General features: G+C 37.3%; 1 protein-coding gene and 1 long non-coding RNA gene across 5 annotated transcripts; both read right to left on the bottom strand.

The window, feature by feature from the left end:
• Positions 1 to 120: 120 nt before the first annotated feature.
• LOC125669205 (ATP-dependent RNA helicase DDX4-like) lies at positions 121 to 16,230 on the bottom strand. Of its 4 annotated transcripts, none has more exons than XM_056164055.1 (15): positions 16,191 to 16,230; positions 11,312 to 11,334; positions 11,140 to 11,177; positions 10,660 to 11,034; positions 10,541 to 10,568; positions 10,400 to 10,437; positions 9,313 to 9,456; positions 8,727 to 8,804; positions 6,516 to 6,817; positions 5,912 to 6,196; positions 4,791 to 5,100; positions 3,871 to 3,970; positions 3,375 to 3,645; positions 2,765 to 2,884; positions 121 to 1,123 (listed from the first exon to the last, which is right to left on the bottom strand). In XM_056164055.1, the coding sequence occupies exons 1-15, from the start codon at positions 16,200 to 16,202 to the stop codon at positions 1,016 to 1,018; spliced, it is 2,232 nt and encodes a 743-aa protein (XP_056020030.1). In that variant the 5' UTR covers positions 16,203 to 16,230; the 3' UTR covers positions 121 to 1,015. The 4 variants fall into 4 exon arrangements, with proteins under 4 accessions (XP_056020030.1, XP_056020029.1, XP_056020028.1 ...); XM_056164054.1 differs by lacking the exon at positions 16,191 to 16,230 and adding an exon at positions 15,557 to 15,708; XM_056164053.1 differs by lacking the exon at positions 16,191 to 16,230 and adding an exon at positions 15,557 to 15,692 and having other exon boundaries at positions 11,140 to 11,334.
• A 1,765-nt stretch (positions 16,231 to 17,995) lies between these two features.
• On the bottom strand, positions 17,996 to 20,422 carry LOC125670522 (uncharacterized). The gene is made up of 3 exons (XR_007368239.2): positions 19,523 to 20,422; positions 18,462 to 18,546; positions 17,996 to 18,327 (listed from the first exon to the last, which is right to left on the bottom strand). It is a non-coding gene; the product is annotated as an uncharacterized LOC125670522 (long non-coding RNA).
• Between the last annotated feature and the right edge of the window lie 495 nt (positions 20,423 to 20,917).

Genomic DNA, 20,917 nt, shown 5'->3' with positions numbered 1-20,917 from the left:
AGTGGACATGTGGTCTACCTACCGACAGACAATTGCAAAGCAATATGCCCCTATTCATACAAAAAACAAAAAAAAAGAAATTAAGATTACTATATCCCCTCCAAAATAAAAAATTAAGACTGTATTCTTAATCTTTTTAATAAAAACAACAAAATGTAAAACGTGGTGATGAGAAACAAAACAGATGAAATATCACAGCGGTTATGGACTAGAGCAATGGTGTGAGAATTGGCAATGAGGATACCCTGAGAAGCGGTGATCCATGATACGAGATTCTGAGTTCTGAATAAAAACATGAACACTGGCTGAAAGACTGGGGTATATATTGCACTCGGTCTGATTGGGGACTAGAATATGGTCGATAGGATTTCATTCCTGTCCATTTATTGCCCTCTCTGACAGACCTTGCTGCCAATACCTGTTGCACACCGCGCTCGCCACCAAGACCCGGAGAAACGGGTCAATCCGCCACATATCATTTCTACTTTTGTTTCTCAAAAACAAAACGTCAACATCACAAACAAGTCCTGTTTCATTATCTCCAATGCAGATTAGCACAATACAAGTTAATTCTAAACCATCTAATACTTCACAAGTTTTTTTCTCTTTTCTGGATTTCCTATAAAATCATCAAGAACTGGCCAAGCTCAAGAAGACTTGGTGTATATCCGGACTACTTCTAGTCTAGTCTAATTACTTCCATTGAGTTTTGCCAGTTATGATTCCTATGTGTTCTCGGATTAGGCCAGGCAGGTGTCCTATTATTTCCTTTGAATTTTGCCAGTTATGATTTCAATGTTCTCAGATTAGGCCAGGCAGGTGCTAGCTTGCTAGAATGTGACGTTTTTAATGCCCATGAAGACACATATTAACATATTTACAGGTTTAAAACAGATGGACGTGCTAGCACTACCCTGGTAGCACCTTCACTTTGCAACGAGCCTTCCTGGATCGCAATCTAAAATCAAATGCCACGGAAATATTGCCGGACCTTCGACTGGGCAGCATATTTTGTCTAGTCCCAGTTTTCTTCATCTTCTTCTTGGGCTCCACCAGCATTGACTACAACAGAGCCACCTGCACCGAGAGGGTAGCTATTATCCCCCTTGTAGGTCTCTCTGTGCTGAAAACAAAAGTACAGCAAATGATGCATGATCTCCACAAAGAACACAAAATATGAAACAAGAGGCCCATGGGCCACATCGCTCACCTGAGTCACCTTGGTCTATATATATTTGCATGTAAAACCGTAGTCCCTATTATGGCCCCAACCTACCCCTGGAGGCAATGGTTTTTGCAAACTTGAATCTACACTATGTCAGAAAGCTTTCATGTAAATGTGAACTTCTTTGGCCTAATGGTTCTTGAGAAGATTTTTAATTGACCCCATTCTATTTTTGTGATTATCTCCCCTTTGAAAGGGACATGGCCCTTCATTTGAACAAACTTGAAAGCCCTTCACCCAAGGATGCTTTTGGCAAAGTTTGGTTGAAATTGGCCCTGTGGTACTGGAGGAGAAGTCGAAAACGAAAAAGTTTACAGACAGACGACGGACAGCAGGCAATCAGAAAAGCTCACTTGAGCTAAACAAGAGGCCCATGGGCCACATCGCTCACCTGAGTCACCTTGGCCCATATCTGAAGACTTTCCATATATATTTGCATGTAAAACCTTAGTCCCTATTATGGCCCAAACTACCCTGTGCAAACCTCAATCTACACTATGTCAGAAAGCTTTCATGTAAATGTCAACTTCTTTGGCCCAATGGTTCTTGAGAAGAAGATTTTGAAAGCTTTTTCCTATATTTGTATGCAATACTTTGACACCCCCCCCCCCCCCCCCCCCACCACCAACTTGTGGCCCCATCCTACCCCCCGGGGGCCATGTTTTGAACAAACTTGAATCTGCACTATGTCAGAAAGTTTTCTTGTAAATATCAGCTTTTCTGACTAAGTGGTTATTGAAAAAAAGATTTTAACTATATATTTGTGTGTAAAACTTTGATCCCCCTTGTGGCCCCATCCTACCCCCGGGGGCCATGATTTGAACAAACCTGAATCTGCATTATGTCAGGAAGCTTTCATGTAAATCTCAGCTTTTCTGGCTTAGTGGTTCTTGAGAAGATTTTTAAAGTTTTTCCCTATATATTTGTATGTAAAACTTTGATCCCCTATTGTGGCCCCATCCTACCCCCGGGGGCCATGATTTGAACAAACTTGAATCTGCACTATGTCAGAAAGTTTTCATGTAAAAATAAGCTTTTCTGGCTGGCCCAGTGGTTCTTGAGAAGAAGATTTTTAAATGACCCCACCCTATTTTTGCATTTTTGTGATTATCTCCCCTTTGAAGGGAGCATGGCCCTTCATTTGAACAAACTTTCAAAGCCCTTCACCCAAGGATGCTTTTGGCCATATTTGGTTGAAATTGGCCCAGTGGTTCTGGAGAAGAAGTCGAAAATGTGAAGTTTAACAGACAAACGGACGGACGGACAAAAAGCGATCAGAAAAGCTCACTTGAACCTTCGGTTCAGGTGAGCTAAAAAAAGAAAACAAACACCAAAACTCAAAGTTTCCAGTTACTTCAATACTATTCTAAGTTAATGTTGAATTTAGCAATTTTAAAATTCGAAAACTTTAATATATATTCAATGCAACATTGGATTATGGTTGAGTTTTTCGCCACTCCACTTTTTTTCAATCATCTTTCAAGTTTCCAGTGCAGAAATTATCTAATATCACAACCTAGTTATATGCTCAGTACCTACCCTTGGTTGGTTTTTTCGAATGTCACGCCCACCAAACCTAGATCCCACATCACCGTATCCAGCTCCAGGCATACCAGTCTTGGAATACTCTTCAAGCCAAGAAGGCACTTCTTGCATTGCCTACAAAAACAAAAATTCGATACCAACTACTGCAGCGCTATATTTCTCGCCACCTTCGGCCACCGATTCCCTCTGCAATTAATTACATGTAAAAGTTCTCCAAAATATTTTATTATCATAGACAAAAAATATGGGGGGAAATGTATAAAATATAGCATTGCAAAACTACGAAAGCGTCTTACTACCAAATGAAACTATTTTTACTATGTCGTACAAACAAGATGCAGCCACTTTAGGCCATTATGCCCATGGTCTCGAACAGTCAACATTCTCAGGAACACAAAGTCACAAAAGACTTGAAACTTTACATTACAAAATTTAAAGCCTACAAATTGTGGTCTGGACAGCAGTAAATCAAGGGAAGTAACCTCAATTTGGGGCACCGCCCAAGCTGCATTTCCTGCTCTAAAGTTACACAATCTCTGTGCTTTGAAGGACAATACTTTGCACACACAAAGTGAAAACACCTCTCTACAAGACTAGTGCTTACATCTGACAGAATCCTGACCAGTGGTTTTGCCAAGGAACCATCTGTATCGTTGGAGTAGAAACTGACAGCTTTTCCCAAGTTTCCACAGCGACCTGTTCTGCCAATTCGATGGACATACTCGTCAATGGATTGTGGGAGATCGTAATTAATGACATGTTTCACCAAAGGAATGTCTAAACCGCGCGCTGCTACAGACGTGGCAATCAGAACTGGAGCCTTTCCTAGCTTGAAGTCACGCAGGGCTTCCTCTCTCTCCGCCTGTAGACGGTCTCTGTCAAATACAGTAACAAATTATAACCTTGCACGCAAGATCTGCGAAAGATCACCACAAAATTTATCGGTCACACAATAATATTCATCAGCACTGATATCACAATTTCTCACTGGCACTCACCCACGAATACCAATAATTTCTCACTACCATTCACCCACGAATACCGACAATTTCTCACTACCACTCACCCATGAATACCGATAATTTCTCACTGGCACTCACCCATGAATACTGGTTGTAGGAAATCCATTCTGAGACAAGTAGGATGCCAAGAAGTCAGCATTTCGTTTTTGTTCAACAAAAACTAAGGTTTTCTCTGTCCCTAAAATAATAATAAAAAAGTTTCACTTGGATTTTTAAAACTGTTCTTCTACAAACCATTAATCTGGCCTGGAGGTTATAAAACTTTTACCATACTCGTCCATTTTAGTTTTGAGTACAACTCTGAGCAAGCTCCGAAGCACACTTGAAAAATCTTGGGCATGTACTCCATTTGAGAGCGAGAATGATTTCATGAAAGTTATATAACCTTCACTTTTGAGTATGATCTAGAGCAGAGTTTGCGTATGAAAATGTGCTCAAAAAAGTCTTATAACCTCCAGGACAGGTTATTTTGCTGTGTATTAAGCAGTTTTGGGACAAGTTCCAACTCCCAAGACAGAAAGACACTTTTCAAAGTTATTCTCAACTAATCCATCTCGCACCACAAGCGACACCATTTTTAAAAATTAAAACATATCTATAAGAATGAATTGATTAATTGAATATTGTTCCAACGTCCCTCTTGAGCATATTTCACTCATATGGAGACGTCGCCATTGCCGGTAAGAGGCTGCAAAATTAAGATGCTCAGCATCTATGGCCTTTGAGCAGAGACAGATTTTAGCATGCCATGCCTGCTGTGACCAAGAAATTCGGTTTTTGTGGTCTCATCTGAAGGACCGCCCCATTTAGTTGTCTCTTGCGACAAGCAAGGGGGTACTGAGGACCCCACGGGACTCTCAGAATGGAGGTAAAATAAAAATACAAGACTTAATGACATAATGTTGGGAATAAACAATTCCATACACACCAGTTTCTATTAATTTTCAGTTCTGACCCCTTCTACAGATAATATACTTTAATAGAGAAACAGTACACACCTGTCTCAGTGAGTATGTCACAAAGTTTTGATCGTTTTTCCTGTCTGTCAACCTCGTACACACACTGTGTGACATCAGTACAAGCTCCTCCCACACGTCCGACAGTCAAGAACAGATAATCATTCAGAAAATCTCCAGCCATCTTCTGAATCTCTTCCGGGAATGTGGCAGAGAACATCAGAGTCTGTCTCTCGGATTTAGGGGGTGTCCCCAACTCTTCTACAATTTTACGGATGTCAGGCCCGAACCCCATATCCAGCATTCTATCCGCCTCATCCAGAATCAAATATTTCAGTTTTGTGAGGCTGATCTGTTATAAACAAATACCCATTTCATTAACAGTGGATAGGAACTAGAATTTTCTCTGAAAACATCCATTTCCAATTGTATTTTGTTTCACAACCAAAACATCAATGTACCTTACAATACAACCCAAATCTATCTACTGTATATCACATTTTAAAGACAAGAATTTTATTTATGTATTAATTTGCAAGACTAGTCATTCACGAAAATTTATCGCTCACAAATGAGCGTAAATATACATTGTACAGGACTTTCACAGTAATAAATGATTCACGAAAGGTATGTCTCGGGAACAATGTATATAAATATTGCATGAAGTTGAAGGCAACATTGAAAATTTTCACCAAGAAAACCATTATCAACCGAGGCGTGTAGCACAATGGTTTCTCGGGGGTTGAAAATTTTCCATGCTACCCTCAACTACATGCAATATTTGTTTTATTATACTGAATGTTATATAAATAACAAAGTAGAAAACTTGTAAACATCTGTAGACATTTGATCAGTCACCATTGCGTTTATTACAAACAATGTTGTTTAACAATCTACGGTGAACCATATGTGCAAAAATTTGACACGTGTGATAATCTTTATAATATCACCCTTTGTCAAGTAATGTTATCCGTTGCTAGATACAATCACTAATGAACGTGTGCTTTCTATTTTCAAAGGGAAATGTTTTTTCAAATACTTCAACCAATCTGATTCCAGTATTTTACGTGAAAGTATAATCAATAAATCGTAGCGTCCTCGGAAAAATAATACAGGACATTCAATAATCCAAATCTCAAAGTATTCCTGCATTTAAGACCCACCTTTCCTTTCCCAATGATGTCAATGAGCCGCCCTGGAGTTCCCACGAGAATGTGTGTTCCCTGTTCCACCTGCCTGATCTGATAGCCTACTGAGGTACCACCATACAAGACCACTGGCCTAATCATGGTACCATGGGCAAATTTCCGGGCATCATTGTAGATCTGCACTGCCAACTCTCGGGTAGGAGCCACCACTAGTGCCTGTGGCTCCTGAACGTCAGAAAAACTGCTTCCCGAGATCCCATTTTTTATCATTCCTGTCAAGACGGGCAGCAAGAAGGCAGCCTGCATGAATGTTACAATAATAAATAACTTAACAATTTCTTCCCATTACAAGATTCATGTCTAATTAGGCAAATCCATTAATATTTGTTATACAGAAACTAAATGTGAACTTAACGTGAATCTTATCATACAGAAACTTAATGCTCCATTGGACATCTTGCAATTCACTGGTCATTCATATGCAATTTTTATATTCTGTTGGGTTTTTCACCCCATTTAAAACAGATTTGATATGCACCATGTCAAAGATATCAAATAATGCAGTTCATATTGAAATAAAACTCTCTTCGAAATCACCATGAAGATTGATCTTGCATACCGTTTTCCCTGACCCCGTCTGAGCACAGGCCATCAGGTCCCGGCCTGCCATCACTAATGGAATGGAGTACTTCTGTACAGGTGTCGGTTTCTCAAACTGAGCTTTTTGAACATTAACTAGTATTCTCTCGTATAGTCCCGCCTCATCAAAGTTATTTATGGCTTGGGGCGCATCTCTGCCCGTTACCTCCACAGGAATTTTGTCATACTTGTCGAAGTTGATTCCCTTCTGGATTATCTTGAAGATCTCCGCTTCATCCTCAGAAGGTGCTGGTGGCACATAGGGTGCAGGTCGGTCTGGATCTACAAGTGCAAGCAAAACATAATTATGCCACTAACCCAACTTATATCTAAGTTAAAAAAAAAAACTTCTTTTATGTATGACATGTCAACATTCTGTTGGGTTTTTTTTCCCAAAAGAAAAGTTGATGAAAACTTTAGTTGTATCTGTCAGAGAAATGGCATGCGAGCGTTTATACTTGTACAGACATCTAACACATGCGTTAAAACTACCATAGCGACCACCACATTAAGCATCTCACTATTGACTGCATTGCAGTACACAATGGATATTGTGAATTATTTAATGTCTTTCAAATTGAATAACACATTTCCAACATTATTGTACAAAAGAAGAAGCAATACTTCATCACTTACTTTCTTTCACCACCAAAGCAGCGGTGTAGTTTATTTCTGTATATTATTTGCTAAATGCCTTCACTGCAGAAAATAAGCAATCCATATTATCGCAATTCACCTTTGAATTAGAACGCTTTGGTCGATATAGTATTGTGTTGTGTGACGACACAATTGAATCTGTTTGTAATACAATTGTGAAATGCAACAGACACTCTCATTGGTCCATATGTATAAGTCCGCCCAAATTCCCTTATACGGGAGTAGTCAGCATTTGAAAACATGACGGCCAGATGCTAGATGGAAAAAAACTTCAAAGGAAGAAAGAGAAAAAGTTGTATTCTTGTGTTGTTGTCTCATAACTTTAAAATCAAAAAAATTCCTAACATATTTTCCTACTATACTTGTGTCCAAACATACCTTCAAATATTTATTAAAGCCCCAAAACTCGATCACAGCTTTTGATGATTTCGTTCGTAGACGTAGCCATGTTAGGTAGCCAGTCAATTCGAATCCCAGTTCATTTCCATACTGGCACAATAGCGTCTAGATGTGTACTAATACCCAACAAATATTTTAGCTAAATAGTTTAGATAATATACCACCCCAGTCCCATTAAATGATAATTATTCAAATAGTTAAACTCACGGCAATGCGGCTTTCATTAGTCATGAGCGGCCGCGCCGGCCAGTCTCCATCTAATGGGCTTATGTAGCATTTTCGTTAATCAAGAGCTTATTTTACCTTTACAAAAACTGGTACAAAAAATGTTTTAATTTCTATTAATTATTCGTGTTGATAATAAATGAAGAGCTAATACATAACATACAACCGATTTTATGAATAGATACCAATAGCAAGAGTTTGAATTGACCGGTTACCTAACATGGCTACGTCAACAAACGAAATCATTTGAAGCTGCGAGTTTTCAGGCCGTGTGTGGCTTTAATGAAAATTTGAAGGTATGTTTGGACACAAGTATATAGTAGGAAAATATGTTAAGATTTTTTTATATTGAGTTTATGAGACAGCAACACAAGAATACACCGATTTCAGGCCTCAATCGTCCGCAGCTTTTTGTGACCCGTAAATCAAAGGTTTTTATAAGGGGTGGATCTTTTCAGAGAGCTATGTACATTTCTCCAGCTACACTGACTCCGCTCGAGAAAGTGGGCGGGCTGTAATCGGCCAATGAAAACTCTTGTTGTATTACATCAAACATGTCATTCAAATTATTCAATCGTCTCATTCAATTGTGTCGTCACACAACGCAATACTATATCGGGTAAAGCGTTCTAATTCAAAGGTGAATTGCGACAAGAAACCTCACCATCTGTCACGTGACCTTTTATCCATTCTCCATTGACGGTCTCTTAAGGTGTAACTGAACCTAGCCACCAGAGATGGCACATTAAGAGTTTATACTTTGACAGATAACCGATACTTACCTAGCTGTTAACAGCTTATGATTTTGAAAGATAACCGATACTTACCTAGCTGTTAAGAGTTTGATTTTGACAGATAACCAATACTTACCTAACTGTACTCTTTACTTTGACAGATAACCGACACTTACCTAGTGGGGGAGCATCTGGACAGTCCCGAGCCATATGACCTTCCTTCTGACACCTATAGCATTTGCCCCCTCCACCTCCTGCGCAATAATTAGTATGCACTACATAGTTAAAAGCAATTCAAACACCCCACACTCCACACAATTTTAACATTCCACACCTCATTCCAATATTCCACACTCCAAAACAAGACCAGGGTTTTATCCAGCATTTAGATGTTACTACCCATTTAATATTTAAGGGGAATTTTTAAGAATACAGTCATGCACTTCCAGGGGGTGGTGGTGGGGGACATCCATGGAATATAAGTTGATTTTAATCTATATTGTAAGTCTGACAATTATAGAAAATGACTTGGAATATATATAACCGATTTTGTTGAAAATTCTCATACCATTTTGTTGCCAAAGCGGGAAAGGTACCTTTTACCGGTAGTAAAAACAACTTGGATAAATCCCTGAAGACTGACAACATAATACGACTTCACACATTGCAAGCTACTCAAACACTTTCAATACACAACATATAAAGCAGCAAACTACACCAGCAATTCTACAGCCTAAAGATGGGACTAAATAAAGGTATTACCACCGCTCCCAGCATTGGGACATTCTCTGGCAAAGTGTCCATCTTCACCACATTTTCTACAGCCACTGCCACCATCACCACCACCGCCACGAGGTTTTGGACATTCCCTGGCAAAGTGTCCGTCTTCACCACAATTCCTACAGCCTTCAACACAAGTGGCCAACAATCACATTAAACCCCAGGGATGGGATTAATAATGTGAACTCTTAATTTGAATCTACACAAGATCTACAGACATCAATTTGATATGTAGTGTCCTTGATGTCTATGATGTAGATTTCCTAATATGGTTCATGATGTAGATTACCCTATGTTGACCAACTGAATTTTTTACAAAATCACTTGACATAAGAAAACGTAACAGTTCTCAAGAACAAGATTTTAAGGAATTTCCCTACTCAAAACCCGTGGAAACAAACTAAAAGAAATTGCTTGCATATTTACTAAAGAATTATACCCCAGTAGTATTTGAAAGGCTTTTTTACTACATGATGCTTGTTCACCAATTTGAAATATTATAACCTTGTGGTTCTTTGAAAGACTTCCTCCGAAAATTTTGGGACCACATCATCACTGTATCCTAACACGAAAACTCTTGTATCTACTTCAGAAAAGAATGCTCCCACATTTATTGAAGGAACTCGGAATCTTCCTATGTCAAATTCAACCCTCTTATGTTGCCCCATCATCTTCCTTGCAAACTTTTTCTCCTTTTTTCTGGTTCAGTGGTTTGTGGAAAAAGTTTAAAGCATACCACCTAATTTCCACTTTGTCTTGAATCATCTTCCCGTGGAAAGAGCATAAAGCCAAGCACTTCTTGTGAAGTTTATGTGAATAGCATACAGATGGTGCATTTCCAATAGTGAGCTTTTCACTCAAATAAGCTAAAAATGGCAGTTCCCGAACATAAACTGAATGGAGGTATTCGTAATGAAGAATTCCAGGGGGAGACAACTCCAATGTATTTTTAACGTTCGAGCACGATTGTAGGAGCCCGGGCACATTGCAAATAATTGATGCAGGTAAGTATGGATATTGAAATAAAAAGTGTCAAAACAAATAAATCAATAAAATTCCAAGTACTCACCAGATCCTCCCCCTCCTCCTCCTCCAAATCCCCCTCCCCTAAAATAGAAAACAGCTTTTAGGTAAGCAACAAAAATTCATCTATGTTTTGCCAATGAATAATGGAATCAAGTTTTATGATTTTTTTAAAACACATATATACCTTGGAGGTCTGTCACCACCACCAAAACCTACAACATGACAATTATTGATATTTCAAAAGTAAATATACAGTACGGAGTAAACAGGCAGGTACATGCATAATGAAAGCTTTAGACTTGCCTCCAACAAATCCAGAAGATTCCCGATTGTTTCTCGACCCAAAACTCCCTCCACCACCAAACCCTCCCTCTTTCTTGGATCCAAATGATGACCCTCCTTTGAATCCGCCAGTGGACCCCCCACCAAACCCTCCCCCACTATTGTTGTTGTTGCTGTCGTTAGACTTGTTTCCAAATCCATCGTCACCACCAAATCCTCCTCGAGATCCGAAGCTGCTACCGCCAGAGTTGTTGCCAGACTTTCCAAATCCGTTGGCCTGGCCTCCCGGTTTGTTTACAGAGAGTCCTGCCATGTCATTGGATACGTCACTGTCATTTCCATTCACTGTAAATCCAGCTCGCAGCACCCCTCGTCCAAAACCCCGCCCCATCCCACCTGTCAAAAGTATTGTCAGTCAAGGACTTCAGTTGCAAAATATCATTTTAAGTGCATACACAACTGGAAAAGCATATTTATCAACAGAAATTTTTAAAGACAAACCTGAAGCCTCTGAGGATGAAGAGGCACCTCTTCCAAATCTACAACATCCAACAAGTAAACAGTTTAAACAATGAAATAATACACAAACAAAATTGCAGATATACATCACGAAGTGGGTTTAAAAAAAAAAAATTCAAGAAATCATATTTTGAAAAGGACACCAAATACTTGCCCGCTGCCACGTCCAAAACCATTCTGAAATTTAAAATAAAAATTCTGATCACACCATACAATAAAAATTTCACAATGCCAACTTGTTCTGTGTATCGTGGAACATAGCATCTTATTCATGGGATATTCAATATGGACTATCAGAACCATTATTTCATCTGATTCTGTCCCGGTTTGAATATGTCCTACGAGATGACATTTTCTGTTAACTTGGGCAACTTTTAGGTGGAGAACAGAGAAAAAAAGATGCTGGTCTATCTATATGAAAAATCTTAGTTACCGGTAGCAAGAAAAGCAATTCTGCCCCAACCCTAAATTGTAAAGGGGAAGGGGCATCCCATCCCTCAGGACATGTACGAGTTGAATTCCAGCTTGTTTTCCTTATTTAACTGGTACCATTTATAACTGGTACGATAAAGTTAGTGAAAATGACATTAAAACAAATCTGTTTTTATGTCGACAGGATCCATGTCGTTGTATGCAGATGTTCCTTAGACAAAATTGAGAATATTTAAAGATATACTAGAGAAGACCCCTCTTTAATTCTTCCGTGATCATATTAGTCGTGTTTTCTACAAACTCGTGCAATAAATCACTCGATCCGCGCAAGCAGGGCCAAAAATAAAAATTGATTTGTTTGATGTACTCCGACCGACCCGTCAAATTTGCTCCTACCCGATCATTTTTTTCAGCAACTTTTAATTTCATTGGGGGGGGGGGGTTCCCTTGAAAAATAGAAAATTCTCCTTACTTTAAAACTAAATGTTAAAAAATTTCATGTCATTAAAAAACAAACAAAAACACCTACCTACCGACCCACCTTGAAAAATGTGGGTCGGAGTACATCAAACAAAAATATTTTTAATGATGGCCCAGATGTCATAGCATTGAAATATTAAGTGCATGTAATTAGTAGGAGTAACAATACATCGATGTTTTGTGATGCATAGGGGTCGATATGATACATAAAATGAAATATCAATGTTTTTCGATACTTTCCGGAAGTATACAATGCGCACGTTTTAAAATTAGAGTATTTGCGTAAACAACATTGGCGGAATTACAGCATCAGTCAGGCCTAGTTAGAAATCCAAAAGGAAAATCAAAAGTTTGGGAATACTTTGCATTTAAAGAAGTGGATGAGAAAGTAGACACATCGAAAGTTGTGTGCAGAATACATTTTCTACAATTAATCAAAAAATAATTAGAGAAAAAACAGTCATGATAAAAACTCGATATACCATGATATACTGCTATATTTTAATTTATGAATTAACGCGATACTTTTTTCCCTCACGATACACAACCCTAGTAATTAGAGGGGTAAAGCATGGACAGGTTTATTTTTTTACAAAAATGCTTGGGAATGTCATAATAAAGTGCACCGCCACGGCACATGATACACCCGTCACATATTGTTAACAGTATAGATTGTACCCATTAAAACATTTTTTTTATATCACCTTAATTAAATGTCACAGTGACCTTAAAGTAGGATGCGAAACACCCTCTACCCAAGATGCATTAGTTGACCAATTTTGGTGATTCTAGGTCTAATAGTTTTCAAGTTATGAGCCGGACAAGTTTTTGCCATATATGGCCATATCTTCTTAATGAAAAGTCACAGTGACCTGGTTTTAATGTGCGACACACTTCTACCCAAGATGTATCTACAGACAAAGTTTGATGATTCTAGGCCTTGTAGTATTTAAGTTATGGGTCGGACACGAAAAAGCTAACAGACAGACGGATATCTTCTTAATGAAAAGTCACAGTGACCTGGTTTTAATGTGCGACACACCTTCTACCCAAGATGTATCTACAGACAAAGTTTGATGATTTTAGGCCTTGTAGTATATAAGTTACGGGTCGGACACGAAAAAGCTAACAGACAGACGGACATGAACGCCATACCATAATATGTCCCGTCTTAAGACGGGCGTATAAAAATCCTAGCTTCGTTAATGTCGAACATTAATTGTCAAATTTGAGGATTCAATTCACAATGATCGATTATAACAGCATCAAAATAAATCCTACTTTCCCTAGCAAGATTCGCAGATATTACATGTGATCATCACATGGTTTCTCACAAAATATCAGCAACCGGTACCTATCATCTTAGACCAGAGCCACGTCGTTGTTTACAAACTGACTTTCTCCATGTATTCCAAATGCCGATGCCCAATAGTGACGATTTCAAGATCACAATTACAGTAGCGCACAAGTTACATATATATATAATTTTTTTTTTTAGACTTTAACAATATCAAAGAAAATAATTTAAAAGATCACCTGAGAAACATTTTTATTTTGTTATGGAGATTTACACATATACGCCACTCGACATCAGTAGTAAATAACAAGTAAATATTATGACATTTCCCCATGATATACTTATGTCGTGATGAATTTTTTCATTATGACGTCATAAAGCGCGAAGTACACCAATGTATATCAAGAGTTATCTCCCTGTTGTTGCAAACCTTACCTTAATTCAAATGACAAACGTTAAGTTCGAACTGAAACGTATTTGTCTCAAAAAAATCTTTATTCTCGTCATTCAATTTGATGCTTTATTTTCAAAAGCATTAGCCATTTTCTGTTTCTTTAAATTCTACCCGGCACAGAAATTCTCTAGTCCGTTTGTGAGAATAAAATGACCTCAACACCTTTTTATAAAATTTCTATTTCATAAGCCCTGCTTTGTTTCTTCCCAACCTATTCCTTATTTTCTCTCGGGACATCTTTTCTTGAGAACGAGAAGTTGTATTGAATATATAGACATTCCCTCACATGTCAACACCAAAAAATGACTGTTTACGTAATTTGTCAGTTTTTATCTATTTATCCGAACCATAACACTGTAGATGTCGTAAAACATCACTTCCAATAGTGAATATTAGCACTAAAAATAGAGAGATTATGTCATCGTGCAGTTCAAAATTGCTCGCAAACTCTTTAGACAAGAATAAAATATCTTGTGGTTTAAAGTAAAGTTTCTTGTTTATTTTTTCAACACGACCACTCAGACAAGTAAATCTATATTTTACCCGACTGGATCTTATCATTCAGTAGACTCGGTCGGACGGACGTGCCCTAGTGTCAAACCCTGCAAATAATCAATCGTTTGTAAAGAAGATTTTGATTGGTTTTCGAGAAACTTCCGTTAACATGGTTAGTGACTGCTCTTTCACCAAACGCTCGACATTTTAAACTAAATTTAGAAGCGAGAATTGCGTGTCTATCAACTAGTGCAAGGGTGACAATCGATTGTGAAAAATAAAATGATTAATCGATAATCAAAGAGCCAAAAACGATAGATGACTATTGTTATCATCACTAGTGTACGTTATAGTATCAAACAATAAACAGTCTTTATTTCACCTTTATTGAGGAGTCCATATTTTATTTCACATTTTACAAATGTATGCACTCAAAAGGTATATACATAATCCGGTTATTCCAGATTCTGCATAATTCAATGTTGGGTTATTCTCAACTAAATGTACATTAATTGTTCTTCTGAGATTCGACCGGGTTATTCACAGTTGAGTCATCCAATATGTAAATTCGACCGGGTCATTTCCCGCCGAGTCGTCTGGGGTACTTTGGGGAGATAGAGGTAACCCCACTAGATCGTTACACATGTATATCTAGAACTTTGAAAGACAAATTCTGTTGTCTCGCCAGAACCAAAATACTAAGTAGAGTATCCTTTTCCTTACATCATTTTCATTTGAATTCAATTTTTAAATACAAATACTGAAAATCTAAATTAATCACCAGGTTGCCATTTGGGTGAACTAGGTTAACAAACAGGTCATTGAACCCTAAAACAGTTCTAAAAAATTACCAAACGAACAATTAAAATGAGATGATCCAACAACCTTGTCATAAAAAAACTCAACTAATCATACTAAAATAACCGAAACGTTCTGTGCTTCCTTGATGACATCAATTTCCTTAGTATATGAATATAGAAATTATGACCATTTCCTCAGACTATTCATTCAATCCATTTCCTCAACAACTTTATAATCTTGTGGCTTAAGACAAGGTTTGTTCCAATACCTTGTTTACCTTGATACTACTTGAACATTTGTACTCCAGTCTCTATTCTTTGGGAGGGTTATACCTATAACTGCCTAACAAAGAATCTGTAACATGCCCCTTTCACTTTTTTTGGGGAAGAATATTCACACGCTTACAAACTAATGTAGACAATTACTTCTGTTGTTTTTACCTGTTTTTGGAGAATACCACGTCCTCTCCCACCCATCAGACTCCGTAAAATGTTTTCAAACACAAATCTATTACGCGATTTAATATTGTAGGGCTAAAGACCTAGTCAGTCGATTTCACGAGAATTGAACAATTCTACCTCCCAACTGGAGAGTTCTGCATGGGGAACCTTAACTCTACCTCTACTCTAACATTAACAGTACGCGTCCCCCTCCCCCACAGAAATTTTGCTGAAATAATTTCATCTCACACGATTCCGGAGGTTAAATACCAGAAATTTAAATGCCATTGGATTAATATCACTTTCATGTGAACTCAGTCGACGGCGATACACTAGGTACAACGAAACTTTTCAGACTTATCAATTTTCCCTATCAAGTTATATCTCCCAATTACAACATCTGCCCGAAGAGAGTGCTAAAATTGAATAGAAAAGAAAAACCAAGAAACTTCTCGGTCATGTGGAAAGATCTACAAAATAGGATTTAAAAATCGCATGGCATGGCTCAAGAATTATATATTTTTCCTTTCTTAGCATTCTTTAAAACGAATGTCTGAACACCGATTTCAAGGGATGTACATGTTGGCCTATGCATACTTGATGCACTCGTTCGTACCAAGGCTTATATACTTACCACGACTTCCATCTCTGGTTTCTGCAATACATGTGCTAAATATTCCCGCGCCAACTGTCACGTGGGTTTAAGATAACTAGATAATTCGTACTGAAAACACAAGCATAAGCATCGGCGGATCAAGAATGTATCTAGAATGTTTGCTTTGTACGAGTATTTTAAATTAATTTATTGTATTAATTCTGCGTGTAGAGCTTCACTTGATTTGAGCTATTCTACAGTAGTAAATAAGAGTTCGTGTCATTTCTTTCCATCTTGTTCTTTTTTGTTTGGTTTGAACATTGTCGTTCAGAGCTCGGGCGAATCTAATCTCGGAAGAGGCGTCAGTCCAAATAGCAGCCTCGACGAATCTCGCTGAAAATTTTGAAAAGGGGTGGGATCCATATATGCACCTTTTCCGCCCAAGAAAAGGACCGAAAAATTGAAGACCCAAAAATGGCAAAGATGACCATTTTTCTAGATCTAATGAATCTGCATCAAATCGTACGGAAGCCCTTAGACTTCCTGGATCTGCGTCAGAAGAAATGATTGTTTTGAGGATATTTTATTGATGAAATCAAAAGGATTGCGAACAAATTCTAACAACTTACAAGAGAAATAATTGCTTGGATAAACAGATTTTATATATATGTACATGTGTGTATATATATATATATATATATATATATATATATTCTTTTTTACAAACTATATATATATATATATATATATATATATATATATAGTTTGTAAAAAAGAATTCGTATTTGATACAGTAAATACATCCAATAATAAAAGTCAAGAAACACAAAACAATTTTGGAAAAAGTAGCAGTTCTCCCACTAAAAGTAATTCAATAAATCAAAAGATTTTGTCAGACATTTATTTCTCTGAGAGTGGAGGAAATTATGGCTTCTTTTATCGTATATATTTCTCTAAACAAGAGACCACGATTTACTTTAAACTTGAAAATTTTAGGGGGGCTCGCGCCGGTTGCCCCCCCCCCCCCCCCCACCCCACCCCACCCCACCCCTTATATCCTCCAATGCATTTATGTATGTGCTCTTGCGATTGACCTTTTTGCACCCACAATGATTGCATTAATATTTAGTTATTTTTCATACATTTTTTTTTACAATAACCAGACACGATTACCTATTATAAGAAATTGATATGATTATACAGCATAGTGCACCAAATATGTTTAAATAACAACTTTATATTTAATATCAATGGAAAGATTTCCACCCAATCGACCCATGGATTGATTGTTTGTATCTTGTTTAACGTCTCTCTCGAGAATTTTTTACTCATATGGAGACGTTACCAAGACCGGTGAACGGCTTTAAATTTAGGCCTTTGCTCGGCGCTTACGGCCATTGAGCAGTGAGGGTTCTTTAGCATGCCACATCTACTGTGACACTGGGCATCCGTTTTGAAGGTCATCTCCGAGGACGAGTGACATTCACACCTGATGCTGAGCGTTTGGCAATGGAACTGTCACTACCTGTTTCAACAAACTCAGGTCTGTCGCGGCCGGGATTCGAACCCTGGCCTTCCGCATGCGGGGCGAACGCTCTAACCTCTAGACCACCACCGCGGCTCGACCCATTGATCTCAAGGCTCATATCAGCTATCTTGCTCTCACAAATATATATGTCTCTTCATAAGTTTATGAGTCCTACTTGTAGTCTCACACTGAAACAAAAACTCGCTTGGATAACTTAGAATGCATGCATATTGCATTCACAGTATATATGCACTGAGTGTGTGTAACGGGGGTGGGGTGGGGGGGGGTTAGAAAATGAGAAATTCAAACACATTGATTAAAGTTATAAAATTGGTATTTTATTTTCATTTAGAAATGTTTACTGATTTTGATATATCAAAAACTTAGAATAATCAACAATGACACTTCCTCTATATTTATACAATATTATTGTCTTTAAAAAAGACATGTAATACATGAGTACATGTACTTGTTTTCCATTAAATTCACACTTTAGTATGTTGCACAATATATCCATTGCTCTGGGCTCACAAATACATTATTGATTCTATCCAAGTCCCATATTTTGCAGAAGTTCTTGAATTTTCTCTGTAACCTGTAAAGTTGTGGGGTCCAGGAGATATGACATCATCAATGTAAATGAAGTACCTGTTATAAAAATTATATTCTGTATATTCAAATATTGAAAAAAAGATGAATATCTAATATACTAAGAATTGTTTTTATAAATGTCTGGTGTTAAAATGAAAAATTCTATCTTACTAAGATAGAAAATATTGTACCTTTCTTGCTGATTTTCATGGCAAATTGCTGTTGAAGTTGTTGGCTGGAAGCCCATTTCAACTTGCACTGGTCCTTAGGATGATGCTTAGAAAAAAATCATCATAATTAATATTTGCACAGTCAGTATTAATCATTAATTATACTGTGTCTGACAATGCCAATTTTAAAATTGTGTGTCTCAATGCATGTTTAGTGAACTTTAAAATGCTGATATATTGAAAATTACACACATAACATGTATTTTATTATGTTAATTTTTAAAATCTTGTCTGAAATCAGTATTACATATGTAACCCTACATGTATGTTAAATGTGTGCAGTGCAGCAATGTGAACTCTTGCAGTAGTAGTACATCTGCATGATTGTTATTTATTTCATATTATTATAGTTACCTTCTATTTAAACTGTACATACCCTTCCACCCCCGGGTCCTTAATGAGGTGAATAAACATCATAATTATCATATTACAATATGAGATGACAGATATGTTTTCATAAACTGCCAGTTCATTCTAATAATATCAAAACAAGTCAACTCTAGATTTATCAGACCTGTCTCCTTTACGGAGTGTGGGTCAAGAGAAGGACATGCATATCTTATTTTCATACAATACATTTATTTGCCTAAGAGGGGGGCTTGTGATTTTACAAATATTTTAAATATAGTTTTGTAGACCTACATGCTTGCATGAAACATGAAACCCCAGATTTGAAATATCTCTTAGGTCAATGAAATTTCAAGATACTATAAGTACTATCATTTATACCAAATAGAATTTTAGTGCAACACTCCTCCTCCACCCCCCCCCCCCCCCCACCCCCTCAAAACTTGTGAGAGCCCTATTTTTTTTTTTTTAAATCTGGCATATACATGACATCCATTTACAATTACATGCACATGTAGGAGTTATATTTTGGGCACATATGGAATACATAAATGCACAAAAAATGAAACAGCTCCAAATTGTGCGTTTATAGATGTTATTATAAAATCGCGTTGTGAAATAGCAGAGGAAAAGTGGGTTGAATACAAATTCAATTTGCCATTTTTTTCACTTACCAAACGAAATTATGATTTCGTTGTCCGCGTTGAATGCATCCATCGAATTCCTCTTCTCAGAAGAAACTTTGTTTAAACTCTCAATGACTACATAAACAGTATTGAAACTCGCAGCACTCGGACATCACGATCACGCTACATCAACAACTTTGTTTACGTAGCGCAGCTATGCATGGTGGTGAATTTCGTGAGGTAAAAAGTGCCATTCTGCACGGACGAAACATTTAGTCCACTATTATTACATTGACGTATTCCTAATCTAAACTATGGCCAAATTTCTATATCTTTCGTCGAGACGACCCTCTCAGTCATCGATTCAGTCACAGCAACAACTTGTACTTTCGGAACCCCTTTTTGTTTTTCAACTACTCTATGGCGATGTACGGAATTCCGAAAAATAATTTCACGTGAAAATACACGATTTTTACTGATCACGTGGTTGCTATCGGTCTCTACCTTAATGCCTCTTCAGACAGTTATAAAATGAAATAATATTGCTAAATAACATATCACGACGTAAGTAATTGTCCTTTGTGACGTCATAATAAATTACACTGGTAGCGGTATAATACACACAATATTAGACAACTCTGAAAATTTCGCAGTCATTATACATTTTATAAAATGGAAATATGTTAAAATCTCCATGACCACAATTGGCAAAATGTTCGGAACACGGCGAATTTCTGATACTTGGATCGCGAATTTGCTGCTTGTGGACGCGCACACACGAAAATAACTGTAAAATTGAAACTACATTGAACTGAAGTGATAATCAATTAATTAATGTATATAAAGTACTAAATAATCACAACTAGGTACTGAAAATTTTCGCCCCAGCCCGGGGTCGAACCAGCGACGTACGGCACCAACCGCCTAGCAAGTCCACTCGGCCACAACGACTTCCCTATATATATATATATATATATATATATATATATATATATATATGTGTGTGTGTGTGTGTGTGTGCATAAAAATAACCAAATGCACTTCTTCCGCATTGCACTTAAATTATTGCTGTACTGTCTAGTGTAACGTATTAAAAAAAAATCAGCTATACATATAGAGAATTTATTAAATTGCAAAAGAGAGCAGCATGAATACCATATTGAAAATAATAATCGAGATATTGGGACCTCCACTGGTTTTTTTTTTTTTTGGTTTTTTTTTTTTTTTGTTGTTGTTGTTTTTTTTTTTAGCTGGAAGCCATTTAAGGATAATTTTATGTTAGGAAAATTTGTCTTTCTGTTCAAAGTTTTAAACAATCAAATGCCAAATTACCTCCATGTGTTTCAATGTACAAGAGATGTCAGTTGTCGCCAAACCTGGTGGAATAATCATATGTCACAGTCAAATTTATTATATTTACCAATATCTAAAACTGAAAGTGAT

Source organism: Ostrea edulis, chromosome 4, assembly GCF_947568905.1.
Source record: "Ostrea edulis chromosome 4, xbOstEdul1.1, whole genome shotgun sequence".
NCBI lineage: Eukaryota > Metazoa > Mollusca > Bivalvia > Ostreida > Ostreidae > Ostrea > Ostrea edulis.
This window is presented reverse-complemented; position numbering and strand designations above follow the sequence as displayed.

What these genes read in the sequence shown, in the direction of transcription:
- LOC125669205 (XM_056164053.1), bottom strand. Translation starts at nt 11,245, where the DNA reads ATGTATATCTGCAATTTTGTTTGTGTATTATTTCATTGTTTAAACTGT. An exon ending in TTCATCCTCAGAGGCTTCAG is followed by an intron (nt 11,035 to 11,139) that starts GTTTGTCTTTAA and finishes TACTTTTGACAG; the next exon opens with GTGGGATGGGGCGGGGTTTT. An exon ending in GGTGGTGACAGACCTCCAAG is followed by an intron (nt 10,438 to 10,540) that starts GTATATATGTGT and finishes TTTCTATTTTAG; the next exon opens with GGGAGGGGGATTTGGAGGAG.